General features: G+C 32.4%; 3 protein-coding genes across 5 annotated transcripts in view; 2 read left to right on the forward strand and 1 right to left on the reverse strand.

Annotated features, from left to right (window-relative positions):
• The window catches only part of LOC143204096 (glutamate receptor 1), a 102,036-nt gene that overhangs the window by 73,199 nt on the left and 4,772 nt on the right, over window positions 1–24,065 (reverse strand). For both annotated transcript variants that reach the window (XM_076416556.1, XM_076416555.1), the window contains exons 2-9: window positions 22,971–23,123; window positions 14,170–14,297; window positions 13,981–14,110; window positions 13,672–13,925; window positions 5,645–5,754; window positions 5,236–5,506; window positions 620–841; window positions 438–558 (exon numbers count right to left, since the gene is read on the reverse strand). In XM_076416556.1, coding sequence (XP_076272671.1) covers window positions 438–558; window positions 620–841; window positions 5,236–5,506; window positions 5,645–5,754; window positions 13,672–13,925; window positions 13,981–14,110; window positions 14,170–14,297; window positions 22,971–23,123 — 1,389 coding nt within the window. The remainder of the gene's footprint in view (window positions 1–437; window positions 559–619; window positions 842–5,235; window positions 5,507–5,644; window positions 5,755–13,671; window positions 13,926–13,980; window positions 14,111–14,169; window positions 14,298–22,970; window positions 23,124–24,065) is intronic.
• Window positions 8,295–10,281, forward strand: LOC143204108 (uncharacterized). The gene is made up of 3 exons (XM_076416575.1): window positions 8,295–8,408; window positions 8,693–9,188; window positions 9,291–10,281. The coding sequence occupies exons 1-3, from the start codon at window positions 8,352–8,354 to the stop codon at window positions 10,154–10,156; spliced, it is 1,419 nt and encodes a 472-aa protein (XP_076272690.1). The 5' UTR covers window positions 8,295–8,351; the 3' UTR covers window positions 10,157–10,281.
• Window positions 11,518–24,065, forward strand: part of LOC143204121 (uncharacterized) — a 236,256-nt gene continuing 223,708 nt past the window's right edge. The window contains exon 1 of one of the 2 annotated variants that reach the window (XR_013007517.1): window positions 11,518–11,983. Coding sequence is in view for 1 of the 2 variants with exons in the window: in XM_076416591.1 (XP_076272706.1) it covers window positions 11,918–11,983 (66 nt within the window). In the remaining variant the exon portion in view is untranslated. The remainder of the gene's footprint in view (window positions 11,984–24,065) is intronic. The other variant, XM_076416591.1, reaches the window with a different exon arrangement.

Genomic DNA, 24,065 nt, shown 5'->3' on the forward strand with positions numbered 1-24,065 from the left:
ATGCGAAATTGTATGAGTTTTTTGGATGTCCTTGAATGTAATTGTAGTTTCGATATATTATACACACATTTATGTCGAGTATTGTATCAAGATCATCCTGTGTTTATCCATTATACTAAATGTACTATTGAATATTTTATAAGTGTACATTGTAAGTATGTTTGTCCTAAATATGCATAATTAAGCTCTTGTATTTAGGGTTGAAACGATGAATCGATGCCTAATATTAGTATATATATTATGACCACCTGCTTTTGATAATCAGAGAATATAGAATTTATCAGTTACTGTAGTAGCTTCACCCCATTATTATTGTGATGACAGTTGATAATGTAGCCTATGTAGATTTAAGGAAATATTCCAGTAACTATCTATATTAGATCAGTTTTTGAAAGCACTATTTTGTTTTAGAGCATATTAATTTGATGTAAACTTACAGTTTATACTTAGTTTCTTGGAGATTAGATCAGCCAAATCCTTGCAGTATCCCTCAAATCGTTCATTGCCTACTAGATATTCGCCCGGTTCATCTTTTCTCACCATAATATACGGCTCTTCCTGCAATATTATATTATATTAAATATTCAGTTATACTACCTAAATTTTGATATATACTGACCACTATCGTAGTAACGACATATGTCTTATTCCTTTCAAACACTGCTTGCGGCTTGAGACGGATATACTTCGCAGCAACTGGCGTGAAGCCAATTTCGTCCGTCCATTCGGCTACTTTTACCATTGCACTGTTGACTGTCATTTCGACGACGTGAAGGGTGTAATTTTGGCGGCGTCCTTCTTCGTTGAATCGAATATCTCCTGTCAAACCTTCTATTTCTACCTGTACGAAATTAATAATTACCCAATAAGTTTCAGGGTGAAAATAAGATTAAAAAAATCTAACTTCAACTATGTGAGTGAGAGTTGAATATAGGGGACTGACCATGCTACGGATGAGCTTAACCGCCATCCGCCATATATTTAGTGTGAAGTATTTTCATTCAATTTTTACACTTTCCACGAGCTACAGGATTATTTCTCTAATATATGTTCCGTTTCTTTGACTGAGAAAGGTATTAAATATGACAATTAATGTTTTTCACATGCTTGCACTTATTTTTGTACTGATACATTTCTACCAGTTAACAAAAAAAGACGCCACGAATGTATTATTTTACATTGTTTAACATAAAATTCTATGTTGTGAAGCAGGTCATGTATCTGCATGTATTTGTTTCTTTTCTAAAAGGTATTTTAAAATTTCGGATAGAAAATTATATTTAATTTTAGACAATTTATAAGTAATAAACATCGATTACTTGTAAAAATGTATGGCTTACGTCAATTAATTTTTATGTTAGTTAATAATTTTACAAATCGAAGAACAGCTAATTTAGCGTTGAAAGCGAATTAATTTAGCGCAATGTATGTTTTCGCAGTGCAAACGGTGTACGTTTTTACAAATTAACACACTAAGTACTTTTCGGCATGCTGATTATGAAATTGTGCGCCAAATTGAATAATCTTTTATAGTTTCGAAGTTATAGCATATCAAGCAATTACATATTTCAATTGTTCGCTGCGTTTTTCCTTACTCGACAAAATAGTGAAGAAGAAAAATGCCAAGGATAGTTTTTAGAAACATTTGTAGGAACCAAAAGGAATAAATATATATATATATATATATATATATATATATATATATATATATATATATATATATATATAACGTGAGGAAGAATATACACATATCATATATACAGTGTTATGCTAATATTTGTCATATATATATTGAAGGTTCTTGTTATGGTCAGCTGTTAGTTTTGGTCCTATTAATTTTAATCTCATTTAATAATTTTATTAATACTTTTATACAAATTTATCAGAATTCTGGAATATACAAATTAAGTTGTATTAGTATTTTTAATTAAAATAACTGCTTTCTCAATAAATGATTTGCCACATACCATCTTCTCAGCCTTTTTTTTTCTAATGCAACCATACTAACGTTAACTAAAATGGCCATCCGAATGACTGATAGTGTTCTGCGATTGCTATCGAAAGAATTAGTAGTTTACGTGTGCCGTTAAGATTGGATAGCACGCAATTTTTTATGCTACTTCAGCGAAAGCAAAAAATTTGGCGTGCATGTTTTAACTTTCGTTATTTTTAAAGATTAGATTAGATTTATCTTTTAACATATTGTTAATTTATACAAGAATATATATATATGGAATGGTTGGTCAAGTTTGAATCTTGAATTTAATACACAATAGCTCTACTGGATGTAGTACCTATTTTAACTGGCGAAAAATGGCAATTACTTATAGTGATATGCGTGATGTTAGGTCCAGTTGGGAACGCAACTGGTGGAAAAATATCAAAAGTATACGGTGAATTTTAGAGTCAGCTTCATTAGGCATAACAGGTCAATTGAAGAGTCCCCGGCATTCCATAGTAAAACACATTTTTTAGCATTTTTTTTTTTTATTCAACATAATTCCTTTCAAGGGTGATCAACTTTCAAGGGTTTCAACTTCTCGATACCATTTTTGTAGTACGATTTGTCCTTCGGTTCAAAATAGGCCTAGGTTTCGGCGATTTAGTCCTTCAAACGGTCCAATAACGCTATGTAATAGTCGCTGTTGATGGTCCTTTCTGTTTCAAGGTAGTCAATGAAGATTATTCCATGCGCATTACAAAATACAGCCGCCATAATCTTGCCAGTCGACTGTTGCGTTTTCTCACGCTTTTGAGCGGGTTCATGGTGTGCTGGATAACTGTCGATTGGACTTCGGAGTGAAATGATGGACCCTATCATTAACTGTATTTTTTCCCTTCAAAAGGCAATATTTTATCAACACGCGAAATTCCTTTTTATCGATTTTTTTCATAATAACAAAAGTTGCTTCACTCAAAATGCTATAATTCACATACTAATGATAGGATTACTCCAAACATAACCTTTCTGTATTATGTTTTGTTTAAAAGTTAACTAGACTATCTTTAATTAATAAATACGCCTCCTATTCGAAAGCCAATATTTCACATAACCGTTTTAACAAATCATTTTAAAATATTACCATGCACACACATTTAAATTTAAGTGAGTGCCCATTATTCACACATTACAGTCTGAAATGTAAAAGGGCAGTTGAAAGTGAAGAACATTATTCATATTTCTAGGGCCATCGTCAATTAATTATTTTTTATCAACATTTTCAATATTTGAATTGCAGTGTTTTTTTAGGTATTTTATAATCATCGCTATTTAATACGATTTAGTAATACTGAACAGAGAATATAATAATAGAAAAAAAAACCGTTTTAGTCATTATACCAACCTGTTTGATATAAATTAGATATTAAGTCAAAGTCCCTTTAATGGTAACCGATGTTGTTGGTAATAAATTTTGTTTTATTTGGATTTTATTCATGACATGCCCTAGATCTCGATCTAGAGAATTGCAAATGAGTTTTTATTGTTATAGTTACACTTACTTATATAAACACGTCTCACAAAACTAATAAATAATGTATGAAGCAATAAAAAATGAGAAATATTAAATATCCCATTAAAAGATAAAACTGTATGCCGTTGTTAAAATAATTTGTGTATATATTAATGTAGCTCTTTAACTACTACTTTTAATAATTCCTATTGGAAATGTTGTAAGGATTAGAGTTATTTAGGAAAAGAAGTTCGAAGACAACGAATTGCGTGACCTACCTATTGGACGAAAACCAGCTCAAGCCATCAATAAGTTTTCAGACGTCTTAGAAGTTGATGAATCAATTCTTTTTAGACTTTTCGATGGGAAATATCCAAAAGGAGTGAACATATCATATATACGTATATAATGTACAGCCTTGCTAAGGATATGGTGGAATCACCAAAGCACAGTATATTACCAGGTGCTAAAACCGAATGAAATTGTTAGTGCAGATGTCTACCGGCGTCAAAAGAACAAATTGAATTAGGCATAGTTAGATGCAAGAAAAACCAGCTATAGTGAGTAACAGATGATAAAACAGTAACATATCATATAATAGTAACGTATGTTAGATCATATATTTCAAGAGTTGTGAAGTATACACTGTTGCAGCTCTTATGGACAGAGCTTGGAATACAGCCTATAAAACTAACATTTTTCTTAAGACATGGCATCGCTATGTTGCGAGAAAGATGGGTCATAGTTGTAGAGAAAACTAATTTTTCTACAATTTCTGAATGTTCTAAGTCTAAATGGCCAAAACTCATTTACTTATATACATATTTGGGGAAATAGTCGCTTATGGCTCGCGGAAAATTTTATAGCAATGTGTAATTTCATCACGTGTAACTATCATTGGCTGTAAACTTAGTAGAAATTAATGTTTATGGAACATTTTTATAACATTTTAACCTCATCAATATAGTTGTCAAAACAAACGTATTTTAAGCAATAGTGTATTCAATTCAAGGGTCCAATTTAAATAAATCTCATTTGAACAGGGTAACTAGAGAACAAGGATAGACCAACAATGGATATGTATCTTACCAATTACGGTTCTAGTAATATATTTATTACAGTGATAAGTTTACACCAATAAAATTTAATATGCTGACATATAGGCTGACTTGGTTTTCAGACATTTCGATAGCTATTAGATTTTGGTACAGAAAGCATTATAATAATGGATCCATTTTAACTCAAAAACATTTATACAAAAATAATTATATATATCGCATATTCATAAAATATCCACCGAGATATAAGAAGCAAACACCGAAAAGTATATCGATATTTATTTAACAATATTGCTATCTCTTCATTCCAATCTTAGTTTTTCATGCAAAAGCCTTTCGGCGAGAGGAGAAATCTCATGAATAGTTCAATACTATACTTCAAAAACCTGTACAACTGAATCTAATTGATATTCTATTTTAAATATATCGATTTATCGACCAGAAATATCGTTACGTATTTATTTTTTCGGTATACCTAAGTCACAGTAAATATTATAGACAGCAATTGAAGCATATGTTCAAATATAGAGTTAAAATCTATCGTATTTCATCAAAAAAACCAGGAAACAGGTAAGCACCAACAAGAGTTAGGTTATTACAGTATTTTGTTTTTGCTTTTAGATAGTTAAAATATAATCAGACTTATGATACAGAGAGAAACAATTATATTAAATAAATGTTTATCGAAAAATATCTGAAAATCAATAATTTTTTTTAATATTTACCTTACGAAGGTACCTGGAGATTTTGTCACCGTGCTCCCAGGGATTAACTCTACCACCGGATGCGTTACAATCCAGTATCTTGCTGCCATTATTGTAAAATTGTCCTCTTCCCGGTCGAAGGTTTATATTCTTAAAGTTATCCGGCTTCTTACGTAGTATTTTATTGAAAGCTTCGACAAGCACGAACACAGCGTCGTACATCAATGCCGCTTGGGCGGAAATGGTGTCCCGTCCAGCTCCAGGAGACTGTACAGCATCCAATCGTTTCCACCTGATGTAAATAAACCACCAATTATATTAATCATAACGTACCAAATTTTTTTAATATTCTGTTCATGTACATGAAAAGAAAAAAATATGAGCATAATATAGGTTTCCCTATGGTGCGGAATATCTCCAGAAAATTTACCCTTCCAAGAAATCCCGAACGTGTTTCTTCGACGAGTCCACTATCCGAAAACCGGTGATATTTATGGCTCCGTATTCGACTACTTCAGCTTCCCATCTATCGTCCATGACCTAGAAACAAATGACGTGCAGGAAGTGTTAATCGTTCAATAGTTTTTCAGTATTTTATGTTTAAAGGGGCATGTGCAATATTTGTGTTATATTGTATCGCGATATCTGGGTAACAATATGTTATTTTACTGATATATAAACAACATATGTTTTCTCTACTTAGATATGTCGATTTACGTATTAAGCAGTAATATTTTGCGAAATTTTCAAGTTTAAGCTATAGAAAAGTTCAGTTCAGTGAGAGATTATTATTGGAACATTGATACATTGGTATAATTATTTTTTACTAACATACCATCTGCCCAGCCAAAATCCTCTCTTGTAAAAGTATCATTAAAAAAACGTCCAAAATGAAGAGAGAAAAGTACAAGCTGAAGAATAAATCAACCAATAATTATAATGAATAACTGAATATTTCAGGAACGACGAGTTCATGATATCAGGCCACATTAATTTCACAAAATTCTGATCAGTTGTCCAGCATTTAATTGTAAGAGTACTGTTGGGAAAGAAGCATCAGCAACAGTGATTAATTATCATTATATGAGGATGGATTATAACCTGGTGTATTGCAAACTTCTGGTTTGTAGTATTTACTTGTACTACTTATTCATACTTTTAAAACTGTGCCCAGGGAATAGTTTAGATATTTTTAATTAGTTCCATGAAGTTATAATAATTTGATATAAATTTTTGAATGTTGACAATACCTTTCCATTTTAAATTGACCCATTTATGCTAAAGGTTCACGCTATTACCAAGATTTAATTAGCCAAATATATAAGGCCTTAACAAATATGCTATCTTATGTTTCAACATCTTAATTAGAAAGATGGTTTAAATTAATATTGAAAGACATTTGAATATAGTTCAATTGAGAGCGATAATCGATTTAATTGCTTTTCTTAGATAATATTATCTCCTCAAGTAATAATTTGAACCCAAATGAACATTCATTCCCATGTTAATCTAGATATAAAGTTAGTAATTCTAGATATAAAGTTTAATTTCTATTGTTATTTTTCTTACATGTAAATGATTTATTGGTAATTTGTTCAATATTCTCTTTCATAATCATTTTATGTTATGTTAATTATTTCTTGTGATTTTCATTGTAATGAACATTGTAAATCGCTTATAACTTAAAAGCAAATCATATTTTATTAAATTATTATTGTCGGATATTTGGTAAAGTAGTAAAATTTAGAATAACTTGGTTGAAAACATTACATTAATGTGCAACCTATGCTAGTATTTAACCAACACTTAGATAGCGCTGAAATAAAAGAAGCATCATACTCATATATATTAGTTCATCGAAAATTACGGAGGCATGCGTTGGAAGACACTAAACGCCAATTAAGTCAAACAAAAAATTCAGATTATTTTTCTTCTTACTAAAAAATAATTATCGATGTTGAAATATTTGTTTAGTTCGTTATAGATATATGTTTATGTATTAATGGCTTCTTTTAATAAGACGTTTATTATTTAAATCTCGTTGACTAATTAACTAAGTTAAATTTCCACACAGTGGCCTACACTTGGTTCGAATTAGTCACATTAATGAGCGTATGGTGTATTTAAATTAAATTATTCGCCACATATTTTTTAAATATCTTATATATAAAAATGAATCGCAAAATATGTTCCTAAGCGCATAACTCAACAACGCCTGGACCAATTTGGCCAAATCTTTTTTTAAAATGTTCGTTGAAGTTCAGGGATGGTTTTTACGGCGAGAAAAATTAGAATTATTGCTGGAAAAACCCTAAAAATAGCCCTTTTTGTTTGAATTTGTTTCGTGTATCAGTTGACAATTCATCTGTCATCTGTCAAAAGTCATCTGTAACAGACAACTTTTTTTTTTTAAATTTGATATGACTTGAACTCAAATCCTTTTAATCCGTACGAATTGTTTTATTTATTTAAAATTTTTTATTTGTTTAAAATTTAATTCAAATTTTAAATAAATAAAACAATTCGTACGGCTTAAAAGGATTTGAGTTCAAGTCATATCAAATTTAAAAAAAAAGTTGTCTGTTACAGATGACTTTTGACAGATGACAGATGAATTGTCAAGTGATACACGAAACAAATTCGTATATCGTGTTTTGTGCAGAGTGTTTAGTTAGTTAGTGTTTGTTTAGTTCGTGATTAGTGAAAAAATAATTTATATTTGATATGCCTCCTATAAGACGAAGCAATTTAGGTAGAAGAACCAGAAATGCTATAAACCAAGCTAATTACCGATCTAATCGTACTGCACAAGAACGTGACGACGGAAATGAACGTGAAAGAATTCGGATATCACAAACGCGTGAAGCGCGAGCGCGACATTCAACTAATAATCGCGCAAGTTTGAATCCAGCTGCTTTCAGTTACGATGTGTCAATTGACTACAGTAACTACCAATGTGTTGTTATTGGTTCTATGAACTTGGTTTGCTCACACTGTAAGGCATTAAAATACAAAAACGATGCCAATGGATTGTGACCAGACCACCACCAGAACCATTGTACTCATTGGTTTCAGGAATAGGAACAGATTCTATACACTTTTTGACACATATTCAACAATATAACAATTGCTTTCAAATGACTTCATTTGGGGCAACAAATGCAGTTCGGGAAAATTTTATGCCAACTTTCAAGGTATGTATTATAGCAGTTACTCATAATTATTTTAGCGAACAAAATTTTCTGTCACCAAAGTTAAGATGTGTTACTAATCTTCAATTTCTTAATCATTACGAAATATATCACTTAGTCATCATATTATATGGTGATTCAGTTTCAGTGACACTTTTATTATATTTTATATTTGATAGATATTAGTTAAAACTAAATATATACTTTTTAAGATCAAATATTATTTAAGTTTGATCATTGACAATCCATTAATTTATACCACACCATAATATTTTTTTTATTTACAGATACAAGGGCAAATATATCACAGAGCAGGTTCACTGTTACCAGTGTCAGATAGCGACAACAAATTCCTGCAAATTTATTTTATGGGCAATTCACCACAAGAAATTGATCTGCGTTGTGCACATAACAATTTAGTAAAAAGGTCTATTGTAGAACAATTACAAACTTTATTTCATCAACACAATCAATTGATTATATTGTTTAAAACTGCCCTGGATCTGATGCCATCCGATAATCACAAAATTGTAATCAGAGCTGATAAAACATCTGCAGGTCAACATACAAGACGTTTTAATGCACCAACTATTGATGAAGTTGCTATCGTTGTAGTTGGAGAAAACTTGGAATCCCGTGATATTGTTTTACATCGTCGAAATTTTCAATTACAACCTATAAAGGAAACACACCGCTCATATGATGCACTGCAATATCCCATTATATTTTGGCAAGGTGAAGATGGCTACGATTTATCAATAAAAATGATAAATCCCATTACAGGTAACTAAAATATTAGTTTAGCTATGGCGATAATATCTCAGTCACTATATTATGTATTTTAATTTTATATTTGAATGTTATTAAAACAAAATCTGTTTACAGGTTCTGAAACCAACAAAAAAGTCAGTTCAATGAACTATTATTCATACCGCCTAATGATTCGGGAAAATGCAGATAATCACATATTGAAATGTCGGCGATTATATCACAAATATGTTGATGACATGTATGTTAAAATTGAAACGGAGAGATTAACATTCATCAGGTTGAATCAAACCAAACTCCGATCTGAAGAGTATATTCACCTTCGAGATGCGATTAATACTGATGGAAATGCACAGAATGTCGGTCGGATGACTATTCTTCCAGCAACATACATCGGAAGCCCTCGGCATATGCACGAATATGCTCAAGATGCCATGTCGTATGTTCGTCATTATGGTACAGCAGATTTGTTCATCACATTTACATGCAATCCGCAATGGATAGAAATTAAGCAGGAGTTATTACCTGGGAAATCATCCATTGATCGTCATGATATTACAGCCAGAGTCTTTAGACAAAAGTTGAAATCTTTAATGAATTTCATCGTAAAACATAATGTGTTTGGTGAGACACGCTGCTGGATGTATTCTGTGGAGTGGCAGAAACGAGGATTGCCACATGCACACATTTTGATTTGGTTGGTTGAAAAGATAAGGCCAAATGAAGTTGATGCAGTGATATCAGCTGAAATCCCTAATGTACAAGTAGATCCTGGATTGCATGAGGTAGTTATCAAAAACATGATACATGGTCCCTGTGGAACTCTTAATCAAAATTCACCGTGTATGATGGATGGTAAATGTTCAAAACGATATCCACGGACATTAATATCGGAAACAATTACTGGTAATGACGGTTATCCATTGTATCGTCGCAGATCGACAGCAGACAATGGAAAATCAACAATTGTCAAATTAAATTAACAAGATATTGAAATAGATAATCGTTGGATTGTTCCATATTCACCCATTTTATCAAAGACATTCAAAGCACACATCAACGTTGAATCTTGCCATTCAGTGAAATCGATTAAATACATTTGCAAATATGTAACCAAAGGGAGTGATATGGCTGTGATTGGAATTGGTGCAGAGAATTCTAATGATGAAGTTACCCAATACCAAATGGGCCGCTATGTCAGTAGTAATGAAGCAGTTTGGCGAATATTTTCTTTTCCTATTCATGAGAGACACCCTTCTGTTGTTCACTTAGCTGTGCATTTAGAAAATGGACAAAGAGTGTATTTTACAGCACAGAACGCAGTACAAAGAGCTGCTCAGCCACCATCTACTACATTAACCAGTTTTTTTGAGACATGCCAAAACGATGATTTCGCACAAACATTGCTATATTCTGAAATGCCAAAATATTATACCTGGAATCAATCCTCAAGGAGATTTATACGACGGAAACAAGGAAAACCAGTTCCAGGATATACAGATGTATATTCCACCGATGCGATTGGCCGGATTTATTCAGTACATCCAAGCAATGATGAATGTTTTTATTTACGACTGCTATTAGTCAATGTACGTGGCCCAACATCATTCCAACAGTTACGAACTGTTGATGGTGAATTGTGTGGATCCTACAGAGAAGCCTGTCAACGTTTGCAATTGCTTGAAAATGACGCTCATTGGGATCAAACTCTCAATGATGCTGTAATATCATCACACACTCATCAAATACGAACATTGTTTTCTATAATCATATCTACATGCTTCCCATCAAACCCAATTGATTTGTGGATGAAGTACAAAGATTATATGTGTGATGATATTTTGTATCAAATACGGAATAGAATGGGAAATCCAAATATACAAATCAGTGAAGAAATTTACAATGAAGCATTGATTTCAATTGAGGACATGTGCTTGATAAGGTCAAACAAACTATTAATTCAATTAGGCCTGACCGCGCCCAATCGTCCAATGCATGACGCTTTTAACCAAGAGTTGCATCGAGAAAGACTGTATGATCTCAACGCTTTGAAAGAATAAATTCAAACAAATCTTCCACTGTTAAATGAACAACAGAAGTATGTATTTGAAACTCTTATGAAAGTAACAAATGATGAAACTGGAGGGATTTATTTCTTAGATGCACCTGGTGGTACAGGAAAAACTTTTTTTATTTCATTAATATTAGCAACAATTCGCTCACAAAATAAAATTGCACTTGCACTCGCTTCGTCGGGAATCGCAGCAACTTTGCTTGAAGGTGGTCGAACAGCCCATTCAGCACTAAAATTGCCATTAAATATGCAAAGTTTGGGATGAATGCACGATGGCACATAAAAAATCTTTGGAGGCTTTAGACAGAACCTTAAAAGATCTACGTAGCAATAATAACCGATTTGGTGGTGCAATGATTTTATTAGCAGGAGATTTTCGTCAAACATTGCCAGTGATTCCACGATCAACGCCAGCTGATGAACTCAATGCATGTCTAAAGTCCTCCAATTTGTGGAAACATGTTAAAGTACTTCATTTAAGCAAGAATATGCGTGTCGAGTTGCAAAATGACCAATCTGGAAACATATTCTCTAAACAACTCATTGACATTGGTAATGGCAAATTTCCTATAGACATGTTGACGGCTTGCTTTTGCTATGACTATAAACAAGTCCCAGGGGCAATCATTAAGTGTTTGTGGTATTAATCTAGAAAACCCATGTTTCTCACATGGTCAATTGTATGTTGCCTGTTCCCGTGTTGGAAAACCATCAGATTTGTTTATCTATGCGCCAGGTAATCAAACAAAAAACATCGTATACCACAAAGCAATATAATGATAATAATAATAATAATTATGATTCACATGATTAACAATAAAGCGATTACTTACTTTTCAATCCTTATATATGTTTTATTTAATTATTTTTTATTCACAACGCCCTATCACCAGGGTGATGGTTCTGTTCAGGAGAATTTTTTAAAATACGTAGGCACAAAAACTGCCACATTACAAATCTTTTTGACAGGACGAAGTCTGTCGGGTCAGCTAGTTTAATATATTAACAGGTCCATTGGAAAGTCGCCGGCCTACTATAGTAAAACACATTTTTTTTTGGCAAAATTAGTTTTTCTTTATTCAACATAATTCCCTTCAAGGGTGATGCACTGATTATAGCGATTCTCCAACTTTTCTATATCATTTTTGTAGTACGATTTGTCCTTTGCTTCAAAATAGGCCTCAGTTTCGGCGATCACCTCTTCATTCGACGAAAATTTATTCCTAGCGAGCATTCTTTTGAGATCTGAGAAGAGGAAATAGTCGCTGTGAGACAGATCTGGAGAATACGGCGGATGAGGAAACAATTTGAAGCCCGTTTTTTCGACGATTTCATCCTTCAATCGGTCCAATAACGCTATGTAATAGTCGCTGTTGATGGTTCTTCCTTTTTCAAGGTAGTCAATTATTCTACACGCATCCCAAAATACAGACGCCATAATCTTGCCAGCTGACTGTTGCGTTTTCCCACGCTTTGGAGCGGGTTCATCCTGTGCAGTCCACTCGGATGACTGTCGATTGGACTTCGTATAAAGATATATAAATAACACCCATTGTTACATATCGACGCAAAAACTCTGGTTTATTACGCTTTTTCATTTTCAAACACTGCTCCGAATCATCAACTCGTCGTTGTTGGCGACCTCAACCTCTTTTGGGCGTCCACTGCGTTCACCCTCTTCGGTGCTCATTTCAGTACGTCTAAACTTAGCATACCAATCCTTGATGGTTGATTTTCCTGGGGCAGTGTCCGGAAACTCGGCATCATGCCAAGTTTCTGCTTCAGCTGTATTTTTTCCCTTCAAAAAGCAATATTTTATCAATACGCGAAATTGCTTTTCATCCATTTATTCACAATAACAAAAGCTGCTTCACTCAAAATGCTATAATTCACAAACTAATGATCCGACAGCTGTCAAATTTATACGCGCATCATTTGAGGGTTAGGGCTAACTAAAAACATATGGATTTGTGGCGACCGCCACGACCCTTTAGGCCACCACCAATTCACCATCAACAACTACAAAGGTTGGCAACGCCGGTGGATTGGTACCATGCAAGTTCCAGGGTATAAAAGACCATCACGACGACGTCTCGCTCTTTTTTCTTTTCACCGTCCCCTTGTAACAGTACCACTTCCACAGCGCTACCGTACTTCCTTCACCTTAACCTAATATCCTGTCCATTCTCCCATCGACCACATGTATCAATCGTAAGTTAAAATAAACAACTTTGATTCAATCAGTGTTTTTAGTTCCCGTGCAAATTCCTTCCAAAAATAGTAGTGAGTGTTCTGACAAATAATCGCCGCGGCAGCCACACATTTCGACCAACTGACCGACCCGACGAACATTCCTACAGATTTAATTCTAGTAGCGCCATCTATGTGTTAGGCCGGGAACATTTTAATTGACCTGTTACTTACCAGACCAGAAAGCAAATAGTGGTAAGTTCGTCTACCCAGGGCGATGTCTCTAACATGTCCCACCACTATCTCCTTCGCCATATCAGCGGAACAATCCAGTACAACATATTTGTTCTCCCATCTCGACTGTTCCTCCAGACCTCTCAAAAATTGCAGAGCTTCACTCACGTTACTGATCCTCCTCACCGTCCTGACTTGAAAGAACTCGTTGCCTGGTATCAGTGCCTGATAAATTTGCTGCAGTCTTAGCAAACCTATAATATGTAACATATCAGTGATCGCGCTAAACCAAAATTCTTCCAAAATTACCATCATTGGAGTCGTACAGATAAATAATCCGTCTCCAACCGTAATACTTCACTGTATCGATGATGGCTTGATGATATTCCGGTCTCATGGATGTAGCATAATCCAAGAAACCAGAAGATGGGGCTACTACCTGCAATGGGACGAGAATTTCTATTCGTTTTTGTCAATTAACATATTTAGGGAGAGTACCTTCTCTGGGAACCAAGGAGTAACGAACGGCATTTGGAACGTGTTACTGTATGAATGTAACGTGTCAAATGAGTCTGGTGATACTGCTCCCAACATAGAAAACACCCCACGTGAAAATTGATTACAAACTGAAAAATTAATATAGATTATGTTAATATAGTAATTTGTAAATAATATAATAATCAACATTTTTTAGCAATATTAATTCCTGTAACTTATACCCATATTTCAGACCCAGTTAATAAAATTTAATGACTAAGATATTAGTTTTGTTGAAATGATATTGGTTTATATTTTATTCAGCTTGTCAAGCAACTTTGATAGACATAATTTTCGTAATATGTGTATATCTTTCCGCTCTAAAGATCTGAACTAATATAATAATACAGTAATTAGCGTTGTTTGTATACTGCCAAACATTTTCTTTTGGATGTTAACTAGCTATGTGCAGTAGCTTGCGAGGCTCTTATATCGTTGAGATATCAAATAAATAATATATTTTAGTTTATTTTGTAGTGTCCAAATTAGTAATAATAAATTTATAATAATATTAAAAACCTCAGCTTATATTATAAATATTTATTGACAAAAGGGAATCTGACAATGTAAATTATATTATGTTTGTATCATATAATAATATTGCTATTAAGTTACATCACAAAAACATCAAATTCTTACCAAGATATAGCAACTTCTCTTAGCTGCTTCAAAAAATTGTTCAACATAAAGTATAACTTATATACGACACGAACAGATAATGGAGCTTTTGGGAATTCAGCAATATATTTCGGAAATGTGAGGAGAGAAATGTAAAAAGAAACTAGGGGATTTGAATATCTAACATGTGCATTTAAATCGTTATTAAACAGATTGATAGCCGGCTTGGTGGCGCAGTGGTAAATGTGATGGGACGGTCCTAATACTCTTGTAATAGCTGCGGGTTCGAATCCTGCTGGGGTATGGTCGTAAATTTATGTTTGTAATTGTTTAATATTTGTGAATGTTCTAGGCAAGAGTGCAAAATCCGACAAGGAAAATGAAATGTCACACCAGTAACCAGGCTGGGCAAGACCGGGTATCTTCTGGGATGATTTCTAAAGCTGGTCACTCGCCAGTCGTTAGGCTTAATGCTGAGGACCGTGGTTCGGAGCCCGCGCTAAACTTTAGGCCCAGTCCAGATAAACCCATAGTTGGTAAAAAGAGACTTATATATATATATATATATATATATATATATATATATATAATACAGATTGATATATAACGTTGTTAAAACTTACTTGTGATAATCTTAAGTTATGATATATCCTTGTTTTTTTACGTTCTAGGCTCTTTTAAATAATTTTACTTATTTTTTATAATTATACAGTATACAGAATAAAAATTATATCAAAAGGAAAAAGTGCCATTAGAGGCAAACTTGGAACTAAGACGAAACTAAACTTCAAATAAAAATGTAGTAATATTTGCTAATATACACGGTTATTTAGAATTGATCCGTACAAATACAGGTGCTGATTGAACTAAAGTTCTTCATGAAATATAAACATTAATAACTTTCGGCATTGAGATCTAGGTGAGTGTTGTGACCTTTTTATATTCGTAATATTAAGAATCGAGAATATCATCACATGTTTTATTTGAAATATCTGAACTATGGGTATATTATTTGACTTACTAACCTCACCTAATAGGTTAATTACACAGCAACACCTGGTACATAAGGGCAATTTTGATTAACCCAGAATAAGTCAACCAATTTGTCTTATATTTTTAAATCACATTTTAAGTTCAAGTCCTTTTATAAATATATGCTCCTTCCAGTTAGGCATCAGTCTAGAATTGGCACTTTTCCACGTATTTCCTCACAACTATAATTGTAAATGAAATATCATAACAAAAATAAGACAAATTTTGTCTATAAATTCAGTTTAAATATTTCTTCCAATTTTAAATTAATTGTTAATCTGTTATCAAGGTATAGACGCATTTTGTATCGTTTATGAATATAAGAAAACTGAACCATTGACGTTTTATTGAACATTGCTTATATAATGCACGTGTTATATAAACAAAATAATATTAAGAAATAATGATAATATAAAATAAAATAATATGAACACTGTGACTACTAACTCTTTTTGTATGTTGGCAACACTGCTTCCGACTAAATTATGCGACGCGTATGTATTGCTCAGTTTACGTGGCAAATCTTGAAGGTTATAGTGCTTTTACGAGCGACAGTATCTAATGAATATCTCGACATTCTTAATTAGTTCTTACAATAACTAGCATATTGCTGCCAAGCACTGTCACTGTAATATTATCATAAAACAAATGCGTTTATGCATAAAATGGGTTGAAGAGTATTATAATACCATCAATAATCTTCACTGTCCAGCATAATAGCCAGACCTCTACATAATAGTTTTGGTGAGTCTTAGAGAAGAGAGTGCGAAGTCCATCTCTAACATCATTGAATTGGCAAATGTTTTGGTACTAAAATAGGATAACACCGATAGTATCTATACAAATACTCTACGAATCTATTCTGTGAAGTGTTGCAGCTTTTCCTAATCCATATTCTGGCTTAACATCTTGATAATGAATAAATATTGGGTATTTTCTTTTGTCCGTCCCTGTATATATTACTATTTTATTATACAATCGTTTTATTCTTAAAGTATATCACGAAAATCATTTTTTACAAGATATTAGCTGCTGCTTTTTAAGAAAGACGCCGAGTGAACATACAGTATAACATATAAGAAACGAGCAGATAATGGAGCTTTTGGGAATTCAGCAATATATTGGGGAAAAGTAACGAGGAGAATATGAAATGAAACTATTGGGTCCGAATATAAGGCCTGTACATTTAAATTGTTATAGAAATAATGTTATAAAAGGATAGATATATTTATATCGTAGATGAAAATAAATACTTCTTTCAGTACAACAATTTTTTGAAATAAAAGCCCCATCTCTATAATCATTTGCAACCAATACTTGTGCAATAGTACAATGATTTAGTAACAGAACTAATTGATTATTATTTTGGAACTTCCAAAGGGTATATTAATATATATGTATATATATATATATATATATATATATATATTAGTAACAGATTCTTATATTAGTATGTATTAGTATTAGTATGAGTGCCTTATTTGCAAGTTACCACACTTACTTTTATTTATGTCCTGGTTATTTTACAGATATGTGTTTTATTCAAGCTAAATGTCAGTCCAAATTTAGCAGTTTGTCCAGCACCTCGGCATCTTTTAATGTTTAAGTCTTGAAAAATTATCCTATGGATCAATGATATAGTAAAACTAGAGTATTCCAATTCTTTAGGGCATTTTTAAGTCTTAGTCTCTTTTTAAACGTATTATATACAGGATATGGGCCTAATAATATGAACACCTGACCTGATATATTTATTAATAAGGTGCTAAAACCTTTTTAACATCTACAAGTTTTACGAGTTATATCATATATTATAGAGCGTCTGAATAGTTTCTAATAAAATGCTCTCCCATCCTTCTATCAAAACATCCATCAATTGTTTTAAAAAAAGGAAATCTAATCTTGCTGACCAGGCAATATGTTTGATGATATCCTCATGCACCTCAAACCAAAAATGGATCTTTTTGGCTGTGTGTATCGGCGTGTTATGATCTTGGAATATGATAGTGTTTGGCAGCCATGTTTTAATCACAATTTCGTCAAGGATGTAAATGAGAGAACTCGAGAATCAACTATCAGCTTTCAATATTAACTAATAGTCATTATCTTCCATGTTAATTTTTATTAATACATTTTATTATTTGCACAAGAAATAAATGTAAATTAAACAAAATAACATAATTAAGAGGAATATCGCCCGTAAATTCCGCTTCAGACCTTAAATTTAAATAAATTATTAATATATTGTGATAATATAAATAATTGGACACAAGCTTGGAAAATAAAAATTAACGAAAGTAAATCTGTGCATATGCAGGTCACCTACAATCAGACCGTACAAGCACCAATAACATTAAATAACACTACCATTCCATATACCAACAACGCTAAATATCTCAAAAAAAAGAATCAAGAAAAAAATATCAAACAAAAGAAAAGAGCTGGAATTGAGATATAGGAAAATGTACTGGCTAATAGGAAGAAAATCACAATTGTCAGTACATAATAAATTGTTATTATATAAGCAAATATTGAAACCTATATGGACATACGGAGTTCAATTATGGGGGTGTTCTGCAAAAAGTAACATAAATAAAATACAAAGTTTTTAAGAACAAAGTCCTGAGAGGTATTGTGTTTGCACCCAAATACTATAGGACTGATTACCTACATCGAGACCTTCAGATACCCACAGTCAGTCAAGAAACCAAGAGAATTGCAAGGGGGCATGAGGAAAGACTCCATTCTCGTGAGAATATTGAAATATTGCAGCTTTTAGATGTTACCAGAACAGGACACAGAGTCAAAAGAATCAAACCATCTGATCTTGTGTAGTGTTGTGTAGTGAGGTCCATATATTAAAAAATACAGCAGTTACATGTATAAACATTATTTCATCAGAGACTCAGATAGGGCCGATGGGCCCTCCTAGTTATATACCTAGATTTAAGTTAGCATAAAGACAAATTGTAGGTTAGATGGAAACGACTAGTAACAGTGTAATAATTAATAACATAACAATTAATAATAACATTTTCTATCATTCTCCAGTTGAAATTTTCTAGGTCATATCATTTTTAAATATCTTATGTTTATAGAGAAATGTCAATGTTTCAAGAGTTCTAGACATTGTCTATACATCAGATGTTGATATCTTGTAGTAAAACATCTAACTTAATAATATTTGTCGCTGAATTTTAACTCTGTTACCAATATTTTATTCTTTATACTTTTTTAAATATATTTTAAAGTCTCCTTTTACCAACTATGGGTTTTAGTCTGTTTATATTTTTTCTGTTTATCTGGCCTGGAGCTACAGTTTAACGTGGGATCCGAACCACGGTCCTCGGCATTAAGCCTAGCGACTGACAAGTAACCAACTTTAGAAATCACCCCAGAAGACATCCGGTCTTAGCAAGCCTGGTTACTGGCGTGACTGAGATCATTTTCCTTGTCGGATTTTAGACTTTTGCCTAGGACAGTCACAAATTTTAAAACAATCACAAACATAAATTTACGACCTTGTCCCAGCAGGATTCGCACCCGCGGCTATCGTAGTAGGAAGATCGTCCTATCGCCTTTACTACTGTGCCACCAAGCCGGCTTATTCTTTATTCTTATTTTTAAATATATATAGATGTCGGTTGTAATTTTTTTCGTTCCCAAATCTCTAAATTTATTAAGACCTATCATTATCATTATCATTAGCAAATTCGTGCTGTTTTTTAATTAATCTTGCCGGGGTTACTTAAGGCCAACACATAAAACATTACTGCATATCATAATAAATTTTAATCTGATAGTTATTCCAAGCAATCCCAGCAGAGCGCGTGATTTTTTCTTGGAAGTACCCTAATTAATTTAGCTTATTGTCAAAAATGGCATTTTTTTCAACACGCAACCACTAAATTATTTTAATGGGACTGAAAATTTACTTCAAATTGTTTGTTAGTGACATCTCGTGTTAATCATATTATATGTCGTAGTTTTATTTCAAATTCAGTAAAAACTTTTATGTTAATTAATTTGAGCTATGCGTATGGAGTAGTAATTTTAAGGTAATTTAAGAGAAAGTTTTTTATTTACAGTATATTTTCTGTTATTTTATTTTAAATTATTATTTTTTGCCACTTTGGGTTTTCACTTCTGGACCTAATAACTAACGAAGTTTAGAGGCACTACTGGAAGATAACCAACCTTATTCAACCTTATTATTGGCATGACTAAGGTAATGACTAAAGTACCATGTCAGATTTTATATTGTTTTAGGTACACTACCGTACACACTGCAATACACTATATTTTATAATATTTGAACTATGGGAAATCTCTCTTAGATTTTATTTCTTTATTGTCTCATTTGAAGTCTCCTAGCACTATATCTATTACAGGGGATAAACAAAATAATATGATTACCATGCCATACAGTATATCTTATTGCGCGTTGGTAACACTGCTTTTGTGTAAATAATGTCATGCTTATTTATTGCTCTTAATTGCTTGCTTGCTTAAATGCCAAGTCTTGTGGGTTACATTACAGTGTATTAAATGCTTTGTTTTTTTTTTCCACCGACAGTATTCGCGGCAATTATAGCATACAAGAACATAATACATCCTTGACGGAATAATAAGCGAAACCCAAAACCGAGTAATATTAAGAATTATTTTAGTCAGAGAACATCAAATTACCAATGCAAAAGTGACAGCAGAACTCAATAACTTGTGCAATATTGTTTCTATAGAAACAGTACTGCGGGAGTACCAGAGAGCTAACATTCATGGAAGGGATGCGATTTCAAAATCATTCATAATGGAAGGCAACGCCTGGCTGCGAAAGAAGTGACCTTTTCTAAAACCTGGAGCAACGGGTTATTACAAACCATGTACGTAGGACTCGAAAACCATGTACGTAGGACTCGAAAACCCTCTGATTCGAGCTACCTGCTTCGTACAGTGAAGCATGGGAGGGGTTGGGATTTGGAGGCAATATTGTGTTCTATATTGTATAGTTAGTTGGATATTGTGTATATCTTATGTGTTGATTATTATATTATTTTGTCCACCCATGTATATGTGGTTATACGCTTTATTTATTTATTATTCTATGTTGTGGAAGCCACAAATAGGGAGCAATTCTCTTTTAATAGAATCTTTTGTATTATTTACCTCTTATTTATGCTGTAGATTATAGCATTTTGTTGTTTTAGTAGATGTTGTGATTAAGTTAGTTTTGGTAAAATTTCTTGTCTTTACTTTATTATTGCCACATGAAGGCTGTGTATGTACAAATGTTTCTCCTATATTTTCAAGTTTTTCGAGGAGAGCGAGACCAAACAAATAGCAGGTGTGAGTAGCTTTTATGACATTAAGAGGATTCATATAATTCGTGATATTAACAACGTAATTAACGATTCATATAGTGCATAACAACGAATTCGGTCGTGAGGCTTCTAGTTATGTTAGAACAACTATCTTAGGAGTATGAGGACTTCTCAGTATGTTTTAAACGTTTTCAGATGCTTCGACTTTTGAACTAGCTCTCAGGAAATTTTTACGTGAACGACGTGGAGAGTCCATACGACTACAGTTGTCATTGAGGGCAGTGATAATGCTTGTTTACTTCATAGAAAGAATGTACAGAACCCGAACATTTTAAATTGGACGAACGTCTAAAATCGAAGCCATTCCCAATCAACATCGATTCAGGTTTGTGAGACTAGAATGGTATGATGGGGTCTTACTACCTAGACGTTCACGTGAACTAGTATGGAAGGCACCTGAAGTAGCTCTTGCGTTATAATTGTAAATTAAATCACATAGCACTGTCAGCGCATAGTTCTGTGAGCACAATATTAATTGGATAGTGTGCTCTGCATATCCGTAGAGGCCATATTCTTGAGATTTATTTAAATATGTTAATACCTAAATAGAATATTAAATATTATATATAACCAATATATAAAATATTAACTAAAAATAGTTTATGATCTTGCATCAGTTCCATTCATAAAAGTGATTCTTAATAGTGGTCAGTAACCCAACTCCACAAAAGCAAACACTGCAAGATTTTTCTAGAGATTTGAAAAGTTCATTCTTGTTTGCTCAAGCATGTACAATATTGAAACATGACTGTAAATGAGTTTTATAGCAATAGTGATCTGTAGTAAATAACAATAATAGCTTAGGCTATAGTTCTCAGGGGATCATATCTCCAACAGATTGTATTACGATCAAGAAACAGATAGAGCGAATATTCGAACCTTCGGATGCTTTATTCTCTTGATGTAAATCATTACATTTTGTATTGATTTAAATTTATGTTAACTATTTACTTGCTTATTTGCAAAATAAACTAAATTGCAAAGGTACTTTAATTAGCAGAAATTTTAGGTAATTACATATATTTATTTGTAAATATACTAGTGTAGTCATTTTTAAATCGTAATAATTTTAATAATTTAATAATTTAAATAAGTAATTAAATAAAATATTTGATAATGAATATTAACACAGACTTTTCCAACTGCTCACTTATATAAAATTAAAACAGTAATAAAATTGTAACAATTTTTGAGAGAATATTCAGGCACTATAACTAACATATAGTCTATTTAAAGTTATTTTATACATACGTCATCTAATTTTGTGACGTGAAAACTCTGAATTTTATTTCAGTTTGGCTTTGAAGTACAATAATTGAAGAAACATTGTATCAAATGTAATGAATTTTAATATTATAATACATCTAAAAACTATAGTAAATTATGCAGAGTTAAAACCTGTTATCACTATTGCTTTCAAGAATTATGTATACGTCTGACAACCGAACGACATTGACAGTCTCATTCGTTTATGCGTTCGAACTAATCAGACAGCGTTGCGTCTCTTTTTAACTAGAATAAAATGAGAAGGAAAATATTGTCCTATTCTCGAACGGCATGATTCTGTGTACTATACTGTATGTACAAAAAAACTTTGATTGAATGGACTATATTTATAAGTTATGTGATATGTTTTACCTAGGTTAGTACCATATACATTTTCACGTAGAAAACATCGTTGTTAATAAAAAGAAAACGATATTAGCAATAATAATATATTAGTCGACTTACTTAATCTAGATAACTTGAATGCATCGGCTGTATTGATGACGTCTACGTAGGCCTGCAGTTCGAAACGTCGTCCCGAATCATTCTGATTGTGATTGGAGATGGCAAATTTGAAGGCCGTTTGTACGTCGTCTGTTCCCTGTTCAAATATTGCACCTGAAAAAATAATTACATCAAGATCTGCCCATTAGAAGAGATTCCGTCGTTATTCGTGTTTAACGCGAGTTTATTTAGCACTTATTATATCGCGCGAGACATATCCGCAGATACGTTCAGGTCAATTCTTTGTTATTATGTTTTATTTTTTATTCCATCAACATTTAAATAACATAGAAGGAACATTGAATTCGGAGGTAGTCCCCATTTTGTAATTTAGCTGGAGTAAGTAGTAATCTAATAAGTAATATTGCAATTTTCGAACAATTTCGATATTCCACAATAAATTTGGAACTGAAACAATTATAGCAGTTTTTAAACAAACAATACCAAATATCTGAATAAAAACATGGAGAGACATCTTTTATTTAACCAATTTAAATTCGACAATAATTTAAATTAGATAAGAAAATTATTCCAACCAATTAATCGAAAGAAAATTAGTAGAATGTCCTAAATCTGATGAATATGTTGTATGGATCAGATTAGTATAATATGTAATATGGTTCACGAACAAGAAAATACGGTATATCCTAGTCTCTTGTTTTGGTTCAGAATAATGGTGGTAGCCTCAGGTAATCCATCCATTAAATGATGCACAAATTCTTTTCAATGTTTTTAAAGTCTTGTCATAATTTGTGATGTGGTGTTTAGTTATAGTTTATGAATATATGATGATACTCCACGAACTTATTAAACAATATTGGGATTGATTATAATTTCATTTATTATTAAAAGCCTGATTATATAAATAATATAATTAGTTTTATATTATATATTATATTTTAAATCGAATATTAATTTTAATTCGTGTTTTAATGTTTAATAGCTGAACATTTCTAACAGTCACATTAAATAAATTACAATACCAATATTAAATAAATTCTTTTATTAGATAATAAATAATTATTTATATCTTGCAGGGGATCGGGATAATGGACC

This window comes from Rhynchophorus ferrugineus, unplaced genomic scaffold (assembly GCF_030347505.1).
Source record: "Rhynchophorus ferrugineus isolate W39M unplaced genomic scaffold, kcgeb_rfMv2 rfM10, whole genome shotgun sequence".
In the NCBI taxonomy this organism is placed as follows: domain Eukaryota; kingdom Metazoa; phylum Arthropoda; class Insecta; order Coleoptera; family Curculionidae; genus Rhynchophorus; species Rhynchophorus ferrugineus.